This window comes from Oxyura jamaicensis, chromosome 27 (genome assembly GCF_011077185.1).
Source record: "Oxyura jamaicensis isolate SHBP4307 breed ruddy duck chromosome 27, BPBGC_Ojam_1.0, whole genome shotgun sequence".
NCBI lineage: Eukaryota > Metazoa > Chordata > Aves > Anseriformes > Anatidae > Oxyura > Oxyura jamaicensis.
The window spans coordinates 4,675,678-4,694,274 of NC_048919.1; the positions used below are offsets into that span (position 1 = coordinate 4,675,678).

Genomic DNA, 18,597 nt, shown 5'->3' on the forward strand with positions numbered 1-18,597 from the left:
CCCCCCCCCCCCCCCTCACCCTCCAGTGTCACAGCGTCCAGCTCCCGCTGGGGCTGCCTCTCCCCGGCCGCCTCCCCCCCCCGCCCCCCCCGCCGCCTCCTCCTGCATCTCCACGTCGGGGGGGGGCGGCGCGGGCGGCGGCCCGTCGGGGGGCGCCTTGGCCTTGTCGCCGCGGCGGCGAGCGGCGCCCTCCTGCTTCATGGCCGGGCCGCGCCGGCCGTGACACTGCAACAAGCGCGGGGCACGCCGGGAACGGCCAGGCGCGACCAGCCGAGCCCGCCGCCAGGCACGAGCTGTCGAGCGCCGAGGCCGCTCGGGTGTTTCCGGACGCCGCTCGGGTATCGCCCGACGCCGCTCGGGTGTTTCCGGACTCCGCTCGGGACCTCCCGCCCGTCTCTTAGCGCATGCGCACACCTTTTCCCGCCCGGTGGCTGAGGGAGGCGCGAGGCTCCCGCGACTCGCCTCAGCCTCAGACCCTCCCCCCCCCCGGCCCGTTCTTTTCCGCCTCAGGGCTCCGTTCCTCCGGGGGCTGTGTGGGGCCAGGCCGCCGGTGAGCAGCTCCGGGTGGCTGAAGGCGCCTGCGGGTTCACAAGTTGCCTTTACAAGCTCCCCCCCCCGTGTTCACAGATTGCATTTACGACCATCCCAGTGTTCCATAAGGGATTGTTCTTTATTAAGCAGCGCTCAGGACATTCGGGTCATTATCTTAAAGCACTAATTTCACAGAATCACAAAACCACAGAATGGCTGAGGTTGGAAGGGACCCCAGGAGACCCCACAGTCCAGCCCCCTGCCGAGCGCCTTGCACAGGATGGCACCTGCCAGGTTTGGGATATCTCCACAGAAGGAGACTCCAAAACCTCTCCGGGTGACCCGTTCCGATGCTCCGTCACCTCACAGCACAGAAGTGCCCCCACACATCCAGCCAGAACCTCCTGTGCTTCAGTCTGTGCCCGTCGCCTCTCGTCCTGTCGCTGGGCACAACTGAAAAGAGACCGGCTGCATCCACTCGACGCCATTAATACGTTAACGAGGTCTCCCCTCCGTCTTCTCTTTCCCAGGCTCAACAGGCCTGGTTCTTTCAGCCTGTCCTCGTACAAGACATATTCCCATTCTCTAACCATCTTTGTAGCCCTTACACCTCACTAACACTTGGGGGGGGTTGTTGTGGGGTCACGGCGCCGTTTCACTGCGTGTGGGACACCAAAATGCCCTGAGGTGTCGCACAGGGATGGGAATGTACCCAGCCTTCACCTTCCAAGTGTTTGTGAGTGATTGCAGGTGTATCTCTGTACCTTTTTGATTACATTTTTTTTCATTAAAAGCGATCGCGGCTGACGGGACTGGGATTCTCTGGGGTAGCGGGTTATAGAGTAGAGGGTTATAGAGTATAGAGCGGGTTGTAGAGTTGGCACTCTACATTCATATGGGGGAAAAATTCATGCCGATATCCAGCCTCGGGGTTCTGTTAGCAGCTTTGTTGATTTAAATCTGCTCAGAAATGGGTGGGAAAAGAAGCTCTGAGCGCTTAAAAGGCGCCTCGCCTACACAGGGATAAAATTTCAAAAGAGACTTAAGGTAATAGCTTTTCAATTACATTGTTAAATCACTCCCTAAATCAGCCCTAACTGGGGACGTGTGTAGCCTATTCTGAGTTACTCAGGAGATCTAGCGCATACAGAGATGCGTACAGGGCTTCGAGGGCCAAGAAGCCTTCCTGATCGCAGATAGCAAATCCATCCTTCTCGATCCTCACTCCACTCATCTCGAGCATTGCGATGGTTGTTTTATCTTCCCCATCCGCCGTGAAGGGGAGCACGATGTCATCCCCGCCAGAACGCCCCTCCGTGTCTTGTGTCTTGCATTTGAAGAACTGCTCAAGCTTTGCAGCGACAACAGAAAAAGCAAAATCTTAACATGGGATCGTTAAAATTTTGGGATTGTTAAAATTTTGGGATCGTTAACGTTTTAACAGTCCCATCTGTGGAAGCTCTTAAGTAATGCTCCCTGACTTGTGAAGTGCTTTCTCATCTTACAGGCCCTCTAAACAATGCACTTTTCTGTTTGGGACCTTTTGCCCTGGGAAATTTTCATGCTAGTGCATTGAGTTCAATTTCCTGTAAACTAGTTATGTCCAAAAAACCTAAAGGTTGTTTTCTTGTTTTCAATCTGGAGCTAAAGAAACCAGCAAATTCTGACTGTGCTTTCAAGAAAAATGGTAGTCAGCTGGATCTAATTGACTGCTTATTATCAGTGAAACAGTTGTCAGAAATCTTAACCTTTGTGTTTGGGGGGAAGATTCCTCTCAGAGTAAGTATTCTGATTCCTGCCAAGTTTGAAGCAGTTACTCGCTCCTTTCTTCTCAGCATTACTGTGAGTTGTGATACCGCTGCTATTGCCTTAATCGAAACGTTTCTGTGCCTGGCATAACACTGCCCCCTGCCCTCCCGCGCTTTATTTTCAGCCAGTAATGTATGTTCTGTTCTCTCACCAGGTTAAGCTGATGTTGCACGGCCTCCTTTTCCAGGGATTCTAGCAAGACCAGCTGTTGTTCCTCTGTTTGCTCTGGAAAATTAAAAGAGGTATGTAACAAAACACCCACCAATTTGTTTTAGAGACAGCTAGCGAGGTAAGAAGGGTGACAGTCTTGCACAGAGTGCTTGCTTGGTCAGAAGTTGTTTAGACTTTTTGAGTTAAATTGATTGTGTGACCTCCCTGTGAGATGAATTAAGCCATTGCTCTGTGCACAGATGACGTTAATGCTGTGTAGAAGCAGCAGCGCAGGCTGAGGAGAGGCTCAAACCGTGTTGTGTGGCAGCACTGGGAAAAGAACTTTGGAATTTGTACTGCTGTTCCTGTCATCTAATCTTGCCATCTTTACATTGCTTTATGTAAATCCTCTGCAAGTCTCTCTGTAAGACTTCTGTAGTTTGTTAGCTTTGCAGGTAGGAATGCACTTAACATATTCCAGTACTACTGGATTTCCCTACTGAAGTGGCCAGAACGCCTTACCACTGAGAGCATCAAGAGTGTAGGAAATTGCTTTTGCCCAGCATTGGAGATCGCTTCTTGGAAGAGACTGTAAGCTGCTCAGCACGTCTTTTAGCTTTGGGTTCTGTGTTGTCAGCTCACAAGTATTAGTTTCATAACAAACCTCTTCCATCTAGGGGAATAAGAGAGAGAAATTTCAGGATTTAAGAGACAAATCTGTTGATAGTTCTTCTCAATATACCTGGAGAAGCAAGTGTACGAAGTCCTGTAATTTTTTTTCTCCTCCTCAAGCTATTTATGAGGTTACCATTGAACATTTAGCATTCACAGTTAAATGCAGAATATGGAATTTAAATGCTTTGATACCATCAGATAATTCTAGTCTATATTCAGGACATATTTCAGAGGCTCGCTCTGTCCTGAGGGCCTCCTTTCTCTGCGTGGTGATGGAGACCAGGCACGCGCTGGGGTTGGTAGTTGTGGTTCAAGAGAGGACTTCGGACAGGAGGACTGATAACAGATACCTTTACTTACAAATCCTGGCAGTATGAAGAACTTTGCTTACTTTCTGGGCCAATTCGTGAAAGACGTCCTTGTCTCCCAATGCAGCTTTGATGGCTTCTAAAAACGTGTTCCTCAGATCATCAGGCAAGTGGGAGAAAGGTTGGCAGTTCTGCTCTACTTCTTCCTTCAGCTCTCCAAATTGTCCATGTGTGATACCTGGAAACCAGAAACACTGTCCAAACCAAACACTTCTCTTTTAAACTAGGCAGTCCTAGAGAAAGCTCACCGGTGACCCTAAGTTTGAGACGTTTCTAGGAGTATTTTGGAAGGTAATGCCCAGTTTTGAGCTGGGCAGTTGTCACGGTGCAGGCAGCAGTGGCAGTAACCACTGCTGCGTGGGGTTCGTACTAGCCCGAGGGAGTCCACCTTACCCAAACGCGGGAAAAGCAGTGCAACTGGAAGCACTGAAGTATGTTGCTTACCATCAGATACGAACGTTGATGTATAATTCTCTGGGAAATAATGAATACCTGCAACAGGATAAAAAGGGAGTTGCTAATTTAGGAAATATTTAGAGCTGGAGAGGTGGTGTTGGTTGGTTTGGTCTTTTTTGGTTTTTTTTTGAGACTGAAGGTAGTAGTATCACAGTTCTCAAATCTCACGTGGTAACTGTGGCTCAGACTGGTGTTTGCACTTTTACCAACAGCCTTCTGCCTGCTCGTTTCAGGGTTCATTTAAACTCTGTCATTTCTAGACTCCCTCCTCTGCTGTCACGTGCCTCCTTTTAGGGGCTGTGCTGGCCAAAGCCTGTGCTAAAATACATCCGATTTAAATGGCCTCTTGTACTCGATGGGATCCACGCAGGCACAAAGCACAGGGCCAAATCTCAAATCCTGTGGCAGGCGTCAGGGATGTCCCTCCTTCCTCTGCCTAGCCAGTGCGAGCACCCCTGCCCAGTGCTCCCTCCGAAGCCTCGGCCGCCCCGTTTTCTCCCTGGCACTTTTCTCCTGAGGAGGAAAGGAAACAAGCCAGAGCCACCTTTGTCCCCTGTGCCAGTTTTTCAAGAGGAGCTGTCCCTGCAGTTCATGAAATGTAGAGCTGAGACTTCCTTTACCTTGCTTTCATTTTCTCACCACCCCTCCCTGCAAACTGCGTTGCTTTCCCAAGCTGCCCTTTTAACTTGTGTACGTAGCCTTTCCCACGTGATTTCTGCTATTTCTATTGTGTTTGTGCTTGCAGATGAGCTACGGGTGGCCGAGGGGCTGAATGACGTTTTACAAAATGTTTTTGCTGCATGGTTTCCCAAGCGGAGGAGTTGGTAGGTTCTGAAAGGTACTCACCCCATTCCGCATCTTCAATGGTCACCTGGATCACCCTGAAGGCTAGGATGCAGCCCTTGGGTATGGTTATGCTTTGTTTCCTCATGCTGGTACCCTGGTTGGTAAAATAAATAATAAAAATAAAACATAAACATCTGTTACTGGCCCGAATGGCATGCGGGGGGGGCAGGGAGGACCAACTCCTGAGCTGGAGAGAAACCAAACCTTTGCAAGAAACTTGGCGTAAAGCTGGGCCGCAATTTTTCCTGTTGCCTTGGTGGATTCTTCATAGCTGACCTTCTCCGAGGCTTCTATTGTTTCGTGAACCACATATAAATTCTGTCGCATCTTCCGTAGCTGCCGAATGAAGGGGTGGCTCGTGTTGAGTTTCCTAGAGGGGAGAAAGGATGCAATACCTCTGCTAAACGTGCCTCTGTATGTGAGTTATGCCAAAAGTAGCGTAGCCTACTGAGAGCCACGGCCTGTCCCCTTCCTCCTGCTACACAAGGACACAAATATCACAATGCAAGGGGCTTCTGGGGGGGAAAAAGGTGGCAGGAAATAGGCCGTAATTCCTGCTGTCCTCGCTGCATTTCGCTTCTGTGTCTGAGGGGGACCACGGCAGCGAGGCCTGGCCTGGGTGGCCGTGTAGGCGATCTGTCCTCATCTGTGCGCTCTTTGCCGGGTACAAATCACCAGAAAAGGTGGCTTGACTTGCACGGCGGCGCTCCGCTTTCTGAATAGCAGAGAAATCTACAAGCGTTACAACGCTGCAGCTTTACCACCTCTCTTTCCTGCCCTCCAGAAGTGGGCACAGCTACGGGACCGCGTGGTCTCGGGCTTTAATTCGGGAGGGCGCGTTCTCCGGCTGTGTCTGCCTTACCTTTCTGTCTTCAGCACCTCGAGCTGCGATGCTGGCACGTGCCTTTTTTCCATCTTGATGGACCACTTTTTGGAGAAAGAGGCAGACGCTCCTAGTTCTACCAGCGCGGGTTCGACGGGAAGGCTCACGGTCGCATCGACTTGGTCACAGGCGCTTCCCGCGGTTGCGTACTGCCTCGAGTCTTGCTGGTCTCCGCAGAGGAGGGACGCTGAAATGATTTGATGCGTTAATTAACGTGGGTACACAGCCGGGGTTACGGCTGTCGCCCATACCGTAAAGACGCAGTGTGGTGGAGTTCAGGCACAAAGGAATCCTTAATTAGCCACTGAGAGGAAGCGGGATGATGCAAGTGTTTTGTCTGTGGAAATTATAAGCAAGAATGATAAATGTGGACTTTACCGTCACTTTTATCGTCTTTTCCAGGCAGCAGCACGTCGTGGAGTTTATATTCTGTCCGTTTGTAGCGGGGCAATTGGCGGAAGGCGGTTTTTCCTTTTCTTCTAACCAGACAGAAGGTTTTGAAATGGTCTTGGTCGACGATACTTTCAACTGGAACCAGGTCTCCACGTGGATCCATTTGCTTTGCCACATTTTGGGTGACTTTTTTGAACATTCTGCTGCGGCTTGATGAATTCGGGAACCGAGGAGAAGTGTGCTTGTGCCTTAGGAAACAGGCAAGACAAGCAAAGTGACTTGTAATACAAGCAGAAGGCTGTAACAAAATGCGTTACTACTTCCTTTTTAAAGGATAATAACCCCCCAAAGCCGGCGTTAGTACGAGGACGCAGTGTGCACAGGGCTGTTGGAGGGAGGCACGTGGCCAGGTAGGGTTAGCAGCTGTGGCTTGCTCCTTAGGCTTAGTGGAGCTTATCCCTGCCTGCGGTGTAACTTCAGTCGTTGCAGAACTGAGAACACAGCTGCTGCTGCTGCGGGACGGAGCCTCGGTGCTGCTGGTCACACTGGGGACACTTCATCTGTTGCATGTACCCAGCACAGAGCGTAACAATTTTAATTACTAACACTAGACACGGCTACTTAACCGTCTGTACCACCTCACAAGGTCCTAAATACTTGCATCTCTAATACATTGCCCTTACACAAGGTTTAATTTTTTATTATTATTATTTTTTGCTGGTTTTTAGTTTCCTCATAAGTACTGCTTCTGCGTTTTTCCCCTTGGGTCTTGATGCCTGAAGGATGAGTAAGGCTTAGCCCTGTTTCGAAACAGCCTTAGAAAACCGATTCTGTTGGGCTCTAAGGAAGTGAAAGTGTTGAGAACAGTGGGCTGGGGAGGGAAATGGGGACGCTTGCTCTGTGCCAAGGTGTTCCTCAGCATTTCGGGTTCGTTTTGTCCGTACCCCCTCTCCCCCAAACCATGACGTGCCCGCAGAGCTGCGTGTTCCCCCACAGAGGAAAGCTGGGTGTTGGAGGGAGAGAAAAGAAATTGCCCTCCGAGTCCTGTTGCAGCTGGTTTCGACTCCAAAGTTTCAGTTTTGCTTGTTATGCCCTTTGGTATCGGTACGTATGGCACGGGGAAGGACAACTTTGATTTACAAATGAAACTTCTTTAGGTACGAGAGAAAAATGTGCCGGTGTGTTCTCTCCCTTCTGCGCCCTGCTTTATCGAGTCCCGTTAAACAGCAACAGGTCCCTGCCTGTGGCTCAGATGAACAGCTCCCATTCATTTGGGGTGCGTGGGGAGCTTTTCTTTCCCTCTGTCTTGCTTTAATGCACCCCAGGGGACTGGAAAAAAAACAGACTTGGTGTGTCTGATTCTTCGGGGAGTTACTGTCAGGCCAGGGAGGAGGAGATGCGCTGCCAGGGGAAGCGGCAGTCCTGGCTGCCTAAGTGGGATGGATTCAGCAGTGCCTGCGGGACACATTCCGTTGGAAGATTTCAAAACCAGATAAAACCTAGCAAGAACTGTCAATTTGCTCTCCCCCTCTGCTGTTTGAAAAGCTTTTAAAATCGTACCTGCCGGCCTGGGGAGCGCAACGCCTTCTCTTACCTCGCAGGCGGTGGGAAAGGCCAGGGACGTGCGTCTGTGCCGCTGGAGTGATGCAGGCGTCTGGCAGCAGTGGGGCGAGGCAGCCGCTCCCTGCCTGCTGCTTCCTGGCTGGTTCCGGAAGCACCAGACTTATTTTAAGGGCAAAGTCAGCAAACAGCTGCAGACACAAAGTCCTTGGCCCGAAAACTTTGCTGCTGACCAGTCACTGTGGTGTGCCGCTATGCTCCGTTACCGCAGCTGTAGATAACTTGTCTGGAGGCCAAGGGGTTATTCCCAGGCTTCTGGCGTGGCTCTGATTTCCAGATTGCGATCCGTTGGGATGGGGAACAACTCGTTCTGGCCTGGGAGTGATCTCAGTAGAGCCGTGACAGCGCCAAGCTGCGAGGCGTGGGGCGTGGGATGCCTTCAGCAGCCTCTTTGACCGGTCTCCTTGGCCAACTCTTTGCTCTGCTGCAACCCCAGGCCTGGTGGGCTTCCAGCTGCACGTTTAAAAGCAAACCCGCTCCACGTGGGAATTCAAGGAATCAAGCACAGGCTTTTACATGAATACTTACTTTATTAGTTTCTCTTAGAATGCTGTACAAAGGAGTAATAAAAATATTCACACTTTTATTTTAGAAAGTTCTCTACATGAGACTTCGGTATCCACAGCAAAAAGAAGGGCTACTGGGAGAAGAAACCAAAACAACCCTAAAACTATGTACAATGTCAGAATGTTCCATTAAAAAAAAACAAAACTAATTTAGCTCACTTAAATTCATCCAGGGAGGATACACGAACTCTCGCATGCTTAAAATACATTATGCGCGATGAAAAAGCAGTGTAAGTCACGGTAAGAAATATGAATGCGTTAACGGTAACCCAACTGCTGTCCCCTTTTCAAGGGCCAGTACCAACCTTCCGTTAAAACAAACCAAAAACGAAACAATGAATTAAAAAAACGGACTCGAGAATTAAGTAGCCCGAGACCTCAGGCTTTTGTTTGTATTTTAAAGGCTTTTTTTTTTTTTTTTTCCTGCGAAGGGTTGGACTGCGTGACATCCGTTAGCTCTGTTAAAGGAATTGCAAGACAGGATTCCCTAATTCACCAACTGGTAGCACTTGATTGTTCCCTCGTTTCCCTGGTGCAGCGGCTTCCACATGGCGTTAATAGGTGCATTGTCTTAACGATGGCTTAGAGGAGGCCTTGCCCGCAAGATCAGGCGGAGGGATGGCTTCTTGCCAGTGCCTGGAAGCTGCTCAAGTGGTGGGTTTCGGAAGCTTTTCTCCTGCATTCATCGCAGAACAAAAAAGAAAAGCGTTTTAAGTACCTACTTGTCCAGTCATTGTTTCTCAGTCACACAAGGAGTCCACCTTGGTTCTCCAGCTGAAGTTTATCCTAGTACAGCGTAAGTTCAAGGGGAAAATCTGTCAAGTGCAATGTGATGAAAATCCTGTTCAAAATCCGTAATGCTGAATTATCTCCTTCACAGAGGTACCGGAGAAAATTCTACAGCCTAAAAGAAGGAGTGGACAGTCTCTGGGCTCCCGTTCTGACTCTCAGCACACAAGGTAGGCTTTGCCCTTGGATCATCGCTATGCCAGCTGCAAACATCTGTCTAAAACCCCCTGCTCCTGCCTGTGCTGTTCCAATGTCCCTTTTCTCAGAAATGACTTACCCCATGAGATTTTTAGTGTTTTGACTAAGTTCATTAACTTCTGTGTGCTCAAGATTAGCCTTCAAGCACTGAACTCACTTCCACACGAATTTAGCAAACAGAAATAACCCAGAAGTGGGTTCAGTACAGACTTCCAGGACACCCAGCACTGTATTCATTACTTTCACACCACTGCAACAAAGAAACTTAACTAGAAGCTTGGTCAGGTACCACTCGCTCCCATGACACTGGCAGGAAGGAACCAGCCACAAAACTCACGTGAAGGTGGCTTGACCAGCAGTACCCAAAGCTTTTTTTATGGTTCCTTTTCTATTTTGATTAATTCTTCTATCTACCCTTAAGATGGGATCTTAAGGAAGGTATCAGATCAATAATTGTTCAAGTAACTGTAAATCTAATGAAGCTACTCAATACACCGTACTATTAACATGAAATCTTTCTTCAGCTCTTGCTCTCAGTTCTGTCCGTATTTCTCCAGTTTTCATTCATATTTCACTTGATTGGATTAACTGTCTGAGTCCGAGTTAACTTCAGATATTTTGTGACCAAAAAAATGCTATACCTGCCTTGGAAAGAATGTCATTTGCCATGTAACCCCAAACATGGACACTTGTGTAATGGCTATTTTATTCACTTCGGTGTCAATAAAGTATATCATAAAAGCTTGCTATTGTAATTAAGGCTTTGCCCAACATTTTAGACTCTGGGCTTTAAAAAATGCCCTTCCTAGAAATTTGGAATTTCATCCTCTGTTGTTTTAGTGATGAGCTTTAATTTAACAAAATGCAGTCAAGTGTCCGTAGTGTCAGTTAACAGCACAAATAATAAATATCCAGATCCTCAGCTGTTATAATGCCAAGGCGCTTGGTGCAACTGCAGCGCTGTACTTGGAAGAAAGCTGATCCTCTGCCTTCAATTTGTGCTTATGCCAAAAATATCAAAGCTGCTCTGGCTTTGGGTGAAGCACATATACTTAGAAATAACCAGTAGATGTCTGTATCTAGGGAATTAATATTTTAAGCACAAGCACCTGTGGTATAGCTACTGTTTTTGTTGCTAAAAGGCTGATGTTCCCCCCCCCCCCGCCTCGTTTTCTACCTAAATGAATAGTGTTCTTCCTTCTGGAGATTCACCATGGGCACGGATGTTGGGTGTGCTGTCAGGAATTCAGATCTGCTGAGCAGCACAGTCTGCCTTACGGATGCGGCCTTAGCCACCCTGTTACCAGCAAGTGCCGCACCTCTGAGGGCAGCAGTCTTTCCGTAAGCATTCCAGGCATTGGTGCTGTTGATTTCTTACTAATTTCAAAAGTACTCAGCTGATTGACAAAACAGTTCTATTCCAAAAACACTTTTTTTCCCCCAAAATCATTGTCTAGTAGCTTAAGGAGTATATTAGCTTTAGGGAATATAGTACCTTAACTAAAGCAGCAGTCCCTATGTCGTGGTGGTTAAAAGGTTTAAACCCCCCTCCCAGCACTCAAATATCAAGCCAGGCTCTTCTCCTTCTACCTTCTTGAAATCTTCTTTCTACTTTCTCGAAAGCTTCGTTTTCACTTAAAATATTTCTGTTTTTCAAACATATTAGGTAATGATTCTCTATGCATTCCAGCATCCCTCTGAGGTATGCTAAGTGTTTTCTCCCTTCTCTGCAGCAGTCTGGGAGTTAATCTGAGACAGAGAGGTAAAGCAGCTTGCCTAAAATTACGCACGGAGTAGTTCTGGGTCTTACGTGTGAACCTGGAGTTCCTCTGTCCTATGCTCAGACCATCAAACAATTCAGTATCCACTGTGACTTCTCAAGCTAGGCTTAGCTAACGCAGGAACAAAACCAGCATATTTAAAAAGTTTCTACCGCTGTCAGTGTGAGACAATATAAGCACTAAGACAACAAAAAATACAGGCTTTCCTAAGTTTACAGGGGAAGCATGAGGAAAAACATTTCATCGGGCACGCGACCCAAAAGAAAAACCGATTGCTTTGAAGAGCAGAAAGGCATCTCAGCCAGGAAGTCTAAACCTGCAGACCTTTTTTCATTCAGGTGGTACTTTCATGGGGGAAAAGGCTCATTTTTGTTCCTATACCAGATCATCTGTTGTCCTCGGTGCCCCGTAACACCCTTCTCTTGGTCGCTTCAGCGTGCCGCTCGTTAGCGTCGCCCTCCTGCAGCTCCCTCACCCTTGGCAGCGTCACCCTGGGCCCAGGGGCTGCTGCCGCGGTGTTTGTGCGTGGTGCTGCGTGCCAGGCGGCAGTCAGGCATCGTGCACTTGTTTGCCACGTGGAGGCTCGCATGCTGAGTTAAGTCCACAGTGAGACCTGGCAGAGCTCAGTAACGCGTACGCAGACCTAAGAGACCAAGGAGATGGATGGAGGAGAAAAATTCCAGTTACTGCCGCTGATGGTATCGGGCAGCCGTCCATCTCTCGCTTGGCCCCTACCCATCAGTCGGCAGCTTCTCCCAAGCTCATGCAATGGCCGTGTACCAAGTACCTCAGTGGCATTTGTAGTTAATCATTAAAACGAGCTGCAGCCTGGCCTCTAATCCAAACGCTGCACTGCCTGAGTGCTCAGCGTGCTTTAAAATTTTAGTGGTTTGGGCTTGGGAGCAAAGTTACCCGGACAAATGCTGGTACAAGTTGCAAGTAACAACTGTAGCTTAGGAGCTGGTCATCTTCCCTGAACCACGCGAATGGTACCACAGAAAACTGAAAGCTTTGTCAAGCTGCAGGTGATTCTTTCCTGTACTGTTTTTAGTAAAAGAACTTCCTTTCTCAGTGGCGTAAAAGATTTCAGAATACAAATCTGTCGTTCTGTTCCCCCTCCCTCTCCTCCCCTGCCCCAAAAGGGGACTCAAACCCCCAAACAATCAACTATTGGGGAAGTCTGGCTGTCTCCCTTTGAGCTTCCCCACATATCGCGTAAAGCACCTAGCTTCAGAAAGGGAAATGTTTGTTAAAGTGCATTTACCACAGCAATAGTACCAGCACTAAAAGCTTTTCCCCTCATCCCTGTTCTCGCCGTTCAATGCCTGGGATAGACGATGATCTTCCCATAACTCATCCTCTTTGTACCTTGAAGTCTCAGTGTATCTCCATCTATTTATGACGCTGGTATAAGAGAAATCCAGCGTCATGTATCCTGCTCCGCGCTAAACTCTACTCTGGAGCTTGTTTAGATTTATTGGGCATGAGGATCCAGCATGCGGTGTGTGTCTATTGGGTACTGCATTTAAACAGCCGCTGTGAAATCAGATCCCAGTGGGCATGGGGGTGAAGAAACAGAGCAAGAGAGAAGGAACTTCCCCTCGCCTCTGCTCCTCTTCCACGCGCTCCGTCTACGCAGTTCAGTACTTGTTGATCCCAAAGATCCGGACTCCGTGAAACTGAGGCAGCTTGGGGATCAGGACGCTCATTAGGGAGATGGTGTTGATTACGAAGTGTATCCGGTCATACTTTGTGTAAAAGCTGGTTAGAAAATACCTGGAAAGGCAGGGAACAAAGCGAGGAATTAACGCCGCTTCATGCTTTCTGTTTCCCCAGGCAGCACGGGCCGCGGGAGCGCTGCCCAGCCCAGGACACGAGGCAGCTCAGCTGCCCTGCAGTACTCACAGTACGATGGGCATGATGGTCAGGAACTTGCGGGACGCCGTGAACTGCACGCCGTAGTCCATCTGCTCCCAGTGCGTGAGCAGCCGAGCCTTCCCCTGATCTGGCGTCTCAAAAGGAGTTCCTTTCACGGTATGTAGGAAGATGTACATACTCTGCAGCAAACACACGTTGCAGCGGGATCAACACCGTGAACGGCTTCAGCTTCAGCACGAACAGCACAGCGGTGAGAGGCTCCGGGCAGGCAGCTTGCACCAGCAGGCTGTCCCGCTAGAGGGACGCATTGCCATTGCTGGGAAACTCAAACAGAGGCTGCTGAAGCAGTGAGTTAGGGCGAAGGCCACCAGCCGGGGCTCTCCCAGGCTTGCCTGTTGCACGTGAGGCCTCTCACTTAGCTCTTGCGCGTGAGGCAAGAAGGTAGTTGCAGGATTACGGCGCTTGGATCGGGAGATTAGCATGGACTCGCTCTGCTGTGCAGCAGCAACGCTAAATGCTTTCTGAAAAAAGTGCTGCTAGACCTGCAGGCAGTAAGGGTCTGTTACTGTTCTGATTACAGGTTAACCTCGAAGTGGAACACAGCTTTGAGATAAGCAGCAAGCGTCTGGCTCAGTCAGACACGTCTTTCAAGCACAGCCATTGCTGGCTTTAACTCCTTTCTGCTCCCAGGACCCAAGCATTTAAGCTGGCAGAGGGGAGCAGGGGAAGGAGCTGGATGAAATGCAGGTAGCATGCACTGAGCTCAGCCCCTAGCAGTTCCAGCTGGCGTGGTGCTTTCCTTTCACTAGAGATGTGAATAACATGAGCACGAGGGCCCCCGCTCAGGGTGTTTTTTGTCTCTGGGACATTCTCGGGCCGAGATGCTATTTAAAATAAACGACACAAAATTGATTGCTGCGCCTCTGAAGTATTTTGCCTCTTTTGCCTGAGGGCAAATAGCTGGGGAGAGGTCTGCTCAAGCCCTAGGACCCAAGAGTGCTAAGACTTGAACAACGGGATGGCAGAGGCACAGAAGTGAGCAGTTAAACAGAGCACGGTTTTCTTCTGCTCACTGGGGAAGTTGTCACTGCGTGGCTGCAGCACAGCACAAGACCGCGCGGTGTGAACGGAGCCGGTGCCCTGCTTCCCCTAGCCCGATGCTCTGACACCTTGTCCCTTGGGTACCTGATGCTCACAGGGGGAGAATCTGTTTCTGGACCATTCTTGTCCTTTAGGCAGAACGAGCTGAGGTTCATTTTGCTTTCTAGCTCTGACGAGGCTGATTGTATCAACCCAAGTGAAAGCTGCCATGCCAGCTTCTGTGGCCTGGCACAGCTATTCCTGCGCTAAGGTGGACACAGCAAAGGGACTCGCTCTGCAGGCAAATCAGTTGTGTCCCCTCTGGGCAGCCTTACCAGATGCTTGGAGTCTTATCAGTCCCTGGGCTGGATTTAAATACATGACCTAGAGGAAAAGGCGCAGTCTGAGGGCTGGAGGTTGGGTAACTTACCCCGTGTCTTTGGAAATAGAGAAGGGAACTGTGTCAACAAGAGCTGGATTAGATCTCTCTCCAAAGAACAGCTGCTGCAGAGAGATTACCTCTCCGTGCCCCAGAAGTCAAACCAACCACGCTGCTTCCTTACCATGTTGTGAATGATGTTAGTGAGAGTCCAAACCACGGGGACGCTGAAGAAGGGGATGCTCAGGAGCACGACGTGCAGCAGGCCGATTCCGAGGACGTAGGACAGCCAGATGCCGCGGCTGTTCATGACACGGGTGTTGGGGTTCACCTCGCTGTGTGCCGTTCCCACGTTCATGGTGGCTCTTGTGTCAGTTGGGCACCCCTGAAACTAAAGCAGATCAGGTTAGGACTCGGACCGCTCTAACCCTCCGTCCAAATCTCTCGGCTAAGCACAGCGGGGGTGGAGGGCCTTGCTATAGGCTTTTTTATAGCTTTTTTGTTTGCTATAAAAATCCCACGTTGGTTCACTTCTCTGCACCTTGCTACTGATGTTTCGGAGGGGGGGCGGAATCTGGGAGCAGTTCCCGTTTGGGAACAGCCTGTGGGGAGCCTGCCTGTGACAGAAGCTACGTGCGATCCGCTGGAGCATTTTCCTGGAACCACGACGTCGATGTTCAATGCGAGTCTTCCCTGACAAGACTCAAATGAATACTTGAAGTGCTTTTTAAGCCATCATGGCAGTATTAATCATGGAAGCACTTGGCTCGTGAAGGTTCTTACATGTTTCTGGGTTCAACGTACTTCAAACTAAGAAAGCAAACGTTAGTGTTTGAAGAGTGAAGGCAAAGCAGCTGTTTGTCAACGGATCACCCAGTTAGTCCGCATAATTCAGGAGGGTTCTGCACGCTCTGGAGGCTCGCTGGTCTCCTGGTCTGGTTCCTAAGTTTTCCCTTCCAATTTAAGGGATGGGGGCAGTGGTAACAGAATTCCCCTGTAGGGAAGGACGCTCGGAGCTTGGCTTTTTCGAAGCAATCCCAGGGAGACGAGGAAGCAAGGCAGCGTTATCCTTTCAGATCGCAACTGGGTAACACCAGCAGTCTTTGGACAATGCTGTGGCTTTCTGGACTGATGGCTACCAGCAGCAGGTATTGGTCACGTTTTAGGCTTCCTGGGAAGCTGAGGGCTGCCATACCGCTTTTCAGGGATCACGGCAAGGAGACCAAGTAAAACCCCTGTCAAGGAGGCTGTCTTCACATATGGAAGGTCTCGCACGAAATCCTCACGGTCCCTGTCCCAAGGAAACGTGGTTTCCTTAGGTACTGGGACCAAGTACCAAGTACAAGTACCAAGTACGTGGTTTCCTTAGGTTCCTTGGGACCCCAAGGCGAGGGCTTTTTCCTGCTGTCTAGCCTTGTGTTGCTGCTTTTGTTCCCACAGCTGAAGAACGAGTTGCTGTTCTCTCCAGCTCGCGCAGTCTCAGGAGGCGAGCCCGAGCCAGATCTAACATTACGCGCTGGATGTCGCTGCCAGCTGTTGCGAGTTCCCTTACGGGGAGCTGGGCCTGGCTTGTTTCAGAAGCTGCTGTGCTCTCCTGCTCCTGCCCAGGGCTCGCGCACACGGCTCGTGTTCGACTCTGCAGCTCCTGGGACGCTCGCTGCAACTTTCAGCCGGTGCTTGCTCGGCACCAGAGGCCGCCAGGTGAGCTGATGGATGCTCACCTGCTTCTGCTACCCAGGTGGTTCACAGCTGGAGAAGGTTTTTGTTTGCCTGGCAGAAAAAAAACCAAAACCCTACAGATCTGCAGGTCGCTCAGCCTCTTGGCACGTCCCCTGGGTGAAAATCTGTCAGCTCCTGGGCACTCCCGACGAGGAAGCTTGGTCTGGAAGCAGGACTCGGAGCCGGAGTTCAGCGCTCCAGGCCTGGCTGGGAGAGCAGCTCCGTCCCTGATCTGCTGCAGCTCCTAAAGGCTTTCGGAAGGAAATCCGGGGGCTGCGGCGAGGCATAGCACGAGTCCAAACTGTCACAGTACTGGGAAAAAGAGAAAGAAAAAGCAACCACCGCTGTGGAATGCATAAACAGGAGTGCTGCTTGCCAAGACAAAGGAAATAATTCTCCTAGATATTGGTAAGGCCTCGGCTAGAAAACTGTCCAGTGCTGGAGAGAGTCCAGGGGAGAGCTGTGAGAATGAGCAGAGGTGTAGGAAAAACACGACCTGCAAGGACAGCTTGAAGGAAATGGGTTTGTTTAGTCTAGAGAACGCTCAAGTAAGATGTGATGAATAGTCCCCAAGTGCTTAGAAGACAGCAGCAAAGAGAACGGAGACAAACCGCGCCGCGGCGTTAGCTGCGCAGCGGAGGTTCAGAGCAACTCGACTGCAGGAAGCCTGGTGCTGAACGGCCTCACTGGATGCTTTACAATCGCGTTTAATTAACGCTGAGCAAGAGAAGATCGTTTCCTCTTTGGAACTGGGGTGGTGACATCTTCCAGGCCCTCCAGCTCCCCCTCTTTTCTCGAGGCGATGCCCGCAGACCTACAGCTGGGGGGGCAGCCTGGACGTTTAGGAAGCAAGCGCAGTTTCCACGTGAGGACGACGGCGAGTCCGACGGTCAAAAAAATAAGGAGCAACTCCTACCCGGTGCCACCTGCAGACGAGGGCAGTTGCAGAGCTGAGCCTGGGGGGCAAAGGGCCAAGCTCAGAGGTTGTACGTGAAGCAATCCTCCTCCCTTTGCCTCGGTTTCCTTGCTTGTAAAAATGATCGGAGTGGTGAAATGCGAGTACAAACCGCACCGGAGGTTAATTCAAGCAAGACAGCTGTGGCGATGGCAAGCGTTAGGGTCCTATTATTAGGATGATTTTGCATACTTTTCTAAATCTGCCTTCCCCACCTTAAAAATATTTCGCTTGCGAATCTTTCCCATTTCTGACCTCGTGTTCGCAGCCCTTGCCCAAGCTCTTTGCTCACTTCAGATTGCACACAGAGCTTTTGCACGTTATTGCACAAGTCCGGCTGCCGGAGCGCGCCGCCGAAGCTCAGATCCCTCCCCCCCTCCCCGATCCCTTGTTTGCTTTCTGATTTTACACCAGGGATTTGTTCACCTGCAGAATAAAAAAAAAGAAACAACCACAGAACAAGGCGAGACACAAAAGCGGGAGGAACTCCAGCTCCGCCCCTGCAGCAGCTGGCTGCTGAGCTGCCTTTCCCAGTTGTGCAGCGCCGTTTCAGGACAGAAAAGTTTGAATGTTTCAACAGACCGGGTGTGAAGGTCAGGACTGCGCTGACGTTGGACGGTGGCCATCCAAGGAGGGAAAAAGTCACGGTGGGACACAAACAGCACGCGCGATGGAGGAGCTGAGCCCTTCCTCTCTGCCTGGGCCTTTCTGTGCCTGCGTGACCGACTGCCCACCCGTCACTCGTGAGCTCCCGGCTGCCCAGGGCTCCCTCGGGAGAACCAGACCTGTCCTGGGGCTCCGAGCAGGGCGCTTTGGGGCTGCCAGCAGCTGGCGTGCCAGCGCCTCCCTGCTTCTACAAAAAAAAGACAACCCAACGTCAGCAGCTGCTGAAGGACCATGCCTAAAGCCGTGCCACCAGCGCCCCGAGGCGCAGCTCCTTCCCCACCTTTTGCTCCCGGGGGGATCCCAACCGCCGCCCGCCCCGTCCCGCTGCTCAGCCGTGGCCCAGAACGCCGGGCAGGGCACGGCTCTGCCCGCAGCCGTTCCCTGGGGTGCTGCAGGATTTGCACCCTGCTGCTGGCCGCCTCGCCCGCTGCCTGCTCCGTGCGGGAGCTTTATCTGAGCACCACAGAGGTGAGGAAGGCAGCAGGTGCTTATCTTGGGCGATCTTCCCGAGCGTTCCCAGCATGCAAGCGATTGTGATCCGGGGGGAGCCGCAGCAGAGCCGCGATCCCTATCTCTGGCAGCAGCAGCACTCGCCGTCTCCCGAGCAAATAAATATTTTACACCCTTCTTTGCGAGAACCGGAGGATCGAGTGCCTCGCAGATGTTGGCTGCGCGTAAAGGCAGCTGATAGGGGAAGGCGCTGGCACGTCCGACTAACCGGCACTGCTTTGTGGCCCCGAGCTGGGCCGCTGGAGGCTCTGCCAGGCCGGAGCCTGGCCGTGAAGCCAGGACCCGGGGGCAGCGGCGGGACAAGGATCAGGATGAGGCCCCGGCTGATGCAGGCAGCAGAAAAAG

The 18,597-nt window shown here is 50.8% G+C and overlaps 3 protein-coding genes and 1 long non-coding RNA gene across 4 annotated transcripts in view; all 4 read right to left on the bottom strand.

Annotated features, from left to right (window-relative positions):
- The window catches only part of PSMD3 (proteasome 26S subunit, non-ATPase 3), a 4,270-nt gene extending 4,015 nt beyond the window's left edge, over window positions 1–255 (bottom strand). The window contains 2 exon segments of the mRNA XM_035347590.1: window positions 20–78; window positions 80–255. Coding sequence (XP_035203481.1) covers window positions 20–78; window positions 80–201 — 181 coding nt within the window. The 5' untranslated portion in view covers window positions 202–255.
- A 1,129-nt stretch (window positions 256–1,384) lies between these two features.
- On the bottom strand, window positions 1,385–7,695 carry LOC118178745 (gasdermin-A3-like). The gene is made up of 9 exons (XM_035347492.1): window positions 6,097–7,695; window positions 5,698–5,905; window positions 5,040–5,205; window positions 4,836–4,929; window positions 3,796–4,025; window positions 3,557–3,748; window positions 3,013–3,163; window positions 2,492–2,565; window positions 1,385–1,882 (listed from the first exon to the last, which is right to left on the bottom strand). The coding sequence occupies exons 1-9, from the start codon at window positions 6,308–6,310 to the stop codon at window positions 1,646–1,648; spliced, it is 1,566 nt and encodes a 521-aa protein (XP_035203383.1). The 5' UTR covers window positions 6,311–7,695; the 3' UTR covers window positions 1,385–1,645.
- On the bottom strand, window positions 4,110–4,825 carry LOC118178829. The gene is made up of 2 exons (XR_004756296.1): window positions 4,342–4,825; window positions 4,110–4,254 (listed from the first exon to the last, which is right to left on the bottom strand). It is a non-coding gene; the product is annotated as an uncharacterized LOC118178829 (long non-coding RNA).
- Window positions 7,696–8,241: 546 nt separating the features above from the next.
- On the bottom strand, window positions 8,242–14,793 carry ORMDL3 (ORMDL sphingolipid biosynthesis regulator 3). Its single transcript, XM_035347631.1, has 3 exons — window positions 14,587–14,793; window positions 12,971–13,122; window positions 8,242–12,841 (listed from the first exon to the last, which is right to left on the bottom strand). Exons 1-3 carry the CDS (start codon window positions 14,758–14,760, stop codon window positions 12,706–12,708), a joined length of 462 nt encoding a protein of 153 aa, XP_035203522.1. The 5' UTR covers window positions 14,761–14,793; the 3' UTR covers window positions 8,242–12,705.
- Between the last annotated feature and the right edge of the window lie 3,804 nt (window positions 14,794–18,597).

Excerpts from the sequence above, each read along its gene's own strand:
- LOC118178745 (XM_035347492.1), bottom strand. The coding sequence starts at position 6,310 with ATGTTCAAAAAAGTCACCCAAAATGTGGCAAAGCAAATGGATCCACGT. Across the intron at positions 4,930-5,039 it reads ACGCCAAGTTTCTTGCAAAG|GGTACCAGCATGAGGAAACA; the intron begins GTTTGGTTTCTC and ends TTTACCAACCAG. Across the intron at positions 4,026-4,835 it reads CATTGAAGATGCGGAATGGG|GTATTCATTATTTCCCAGAG; the intron begins GTGAGTACCTTT and ends ATCCTGTTGCAG.
- ORMDL3 (XM_035347631.1), bottom strand. The coding sequence starts at position 14,760 with ATGAACGTGGGAACGGCACACAGCGAGGTGAACCCCAACACCCGTGTC. Across the intron at positions 13,123-14,586 it reads CTAACATCATTCACAACATG|AGTATGTACATCTTCCTACA; the intron begins GTAAGGAAGCAG and ends TGTTTGCTGCAG. Across the intron at positions 12,842-12,970 it reads ACCATCATGCCCATCGTACT|GTATTTTCTAACCAGCTTTT; the intron begins GTGAGTACTGCA and ends CTGCCTTTCCAG.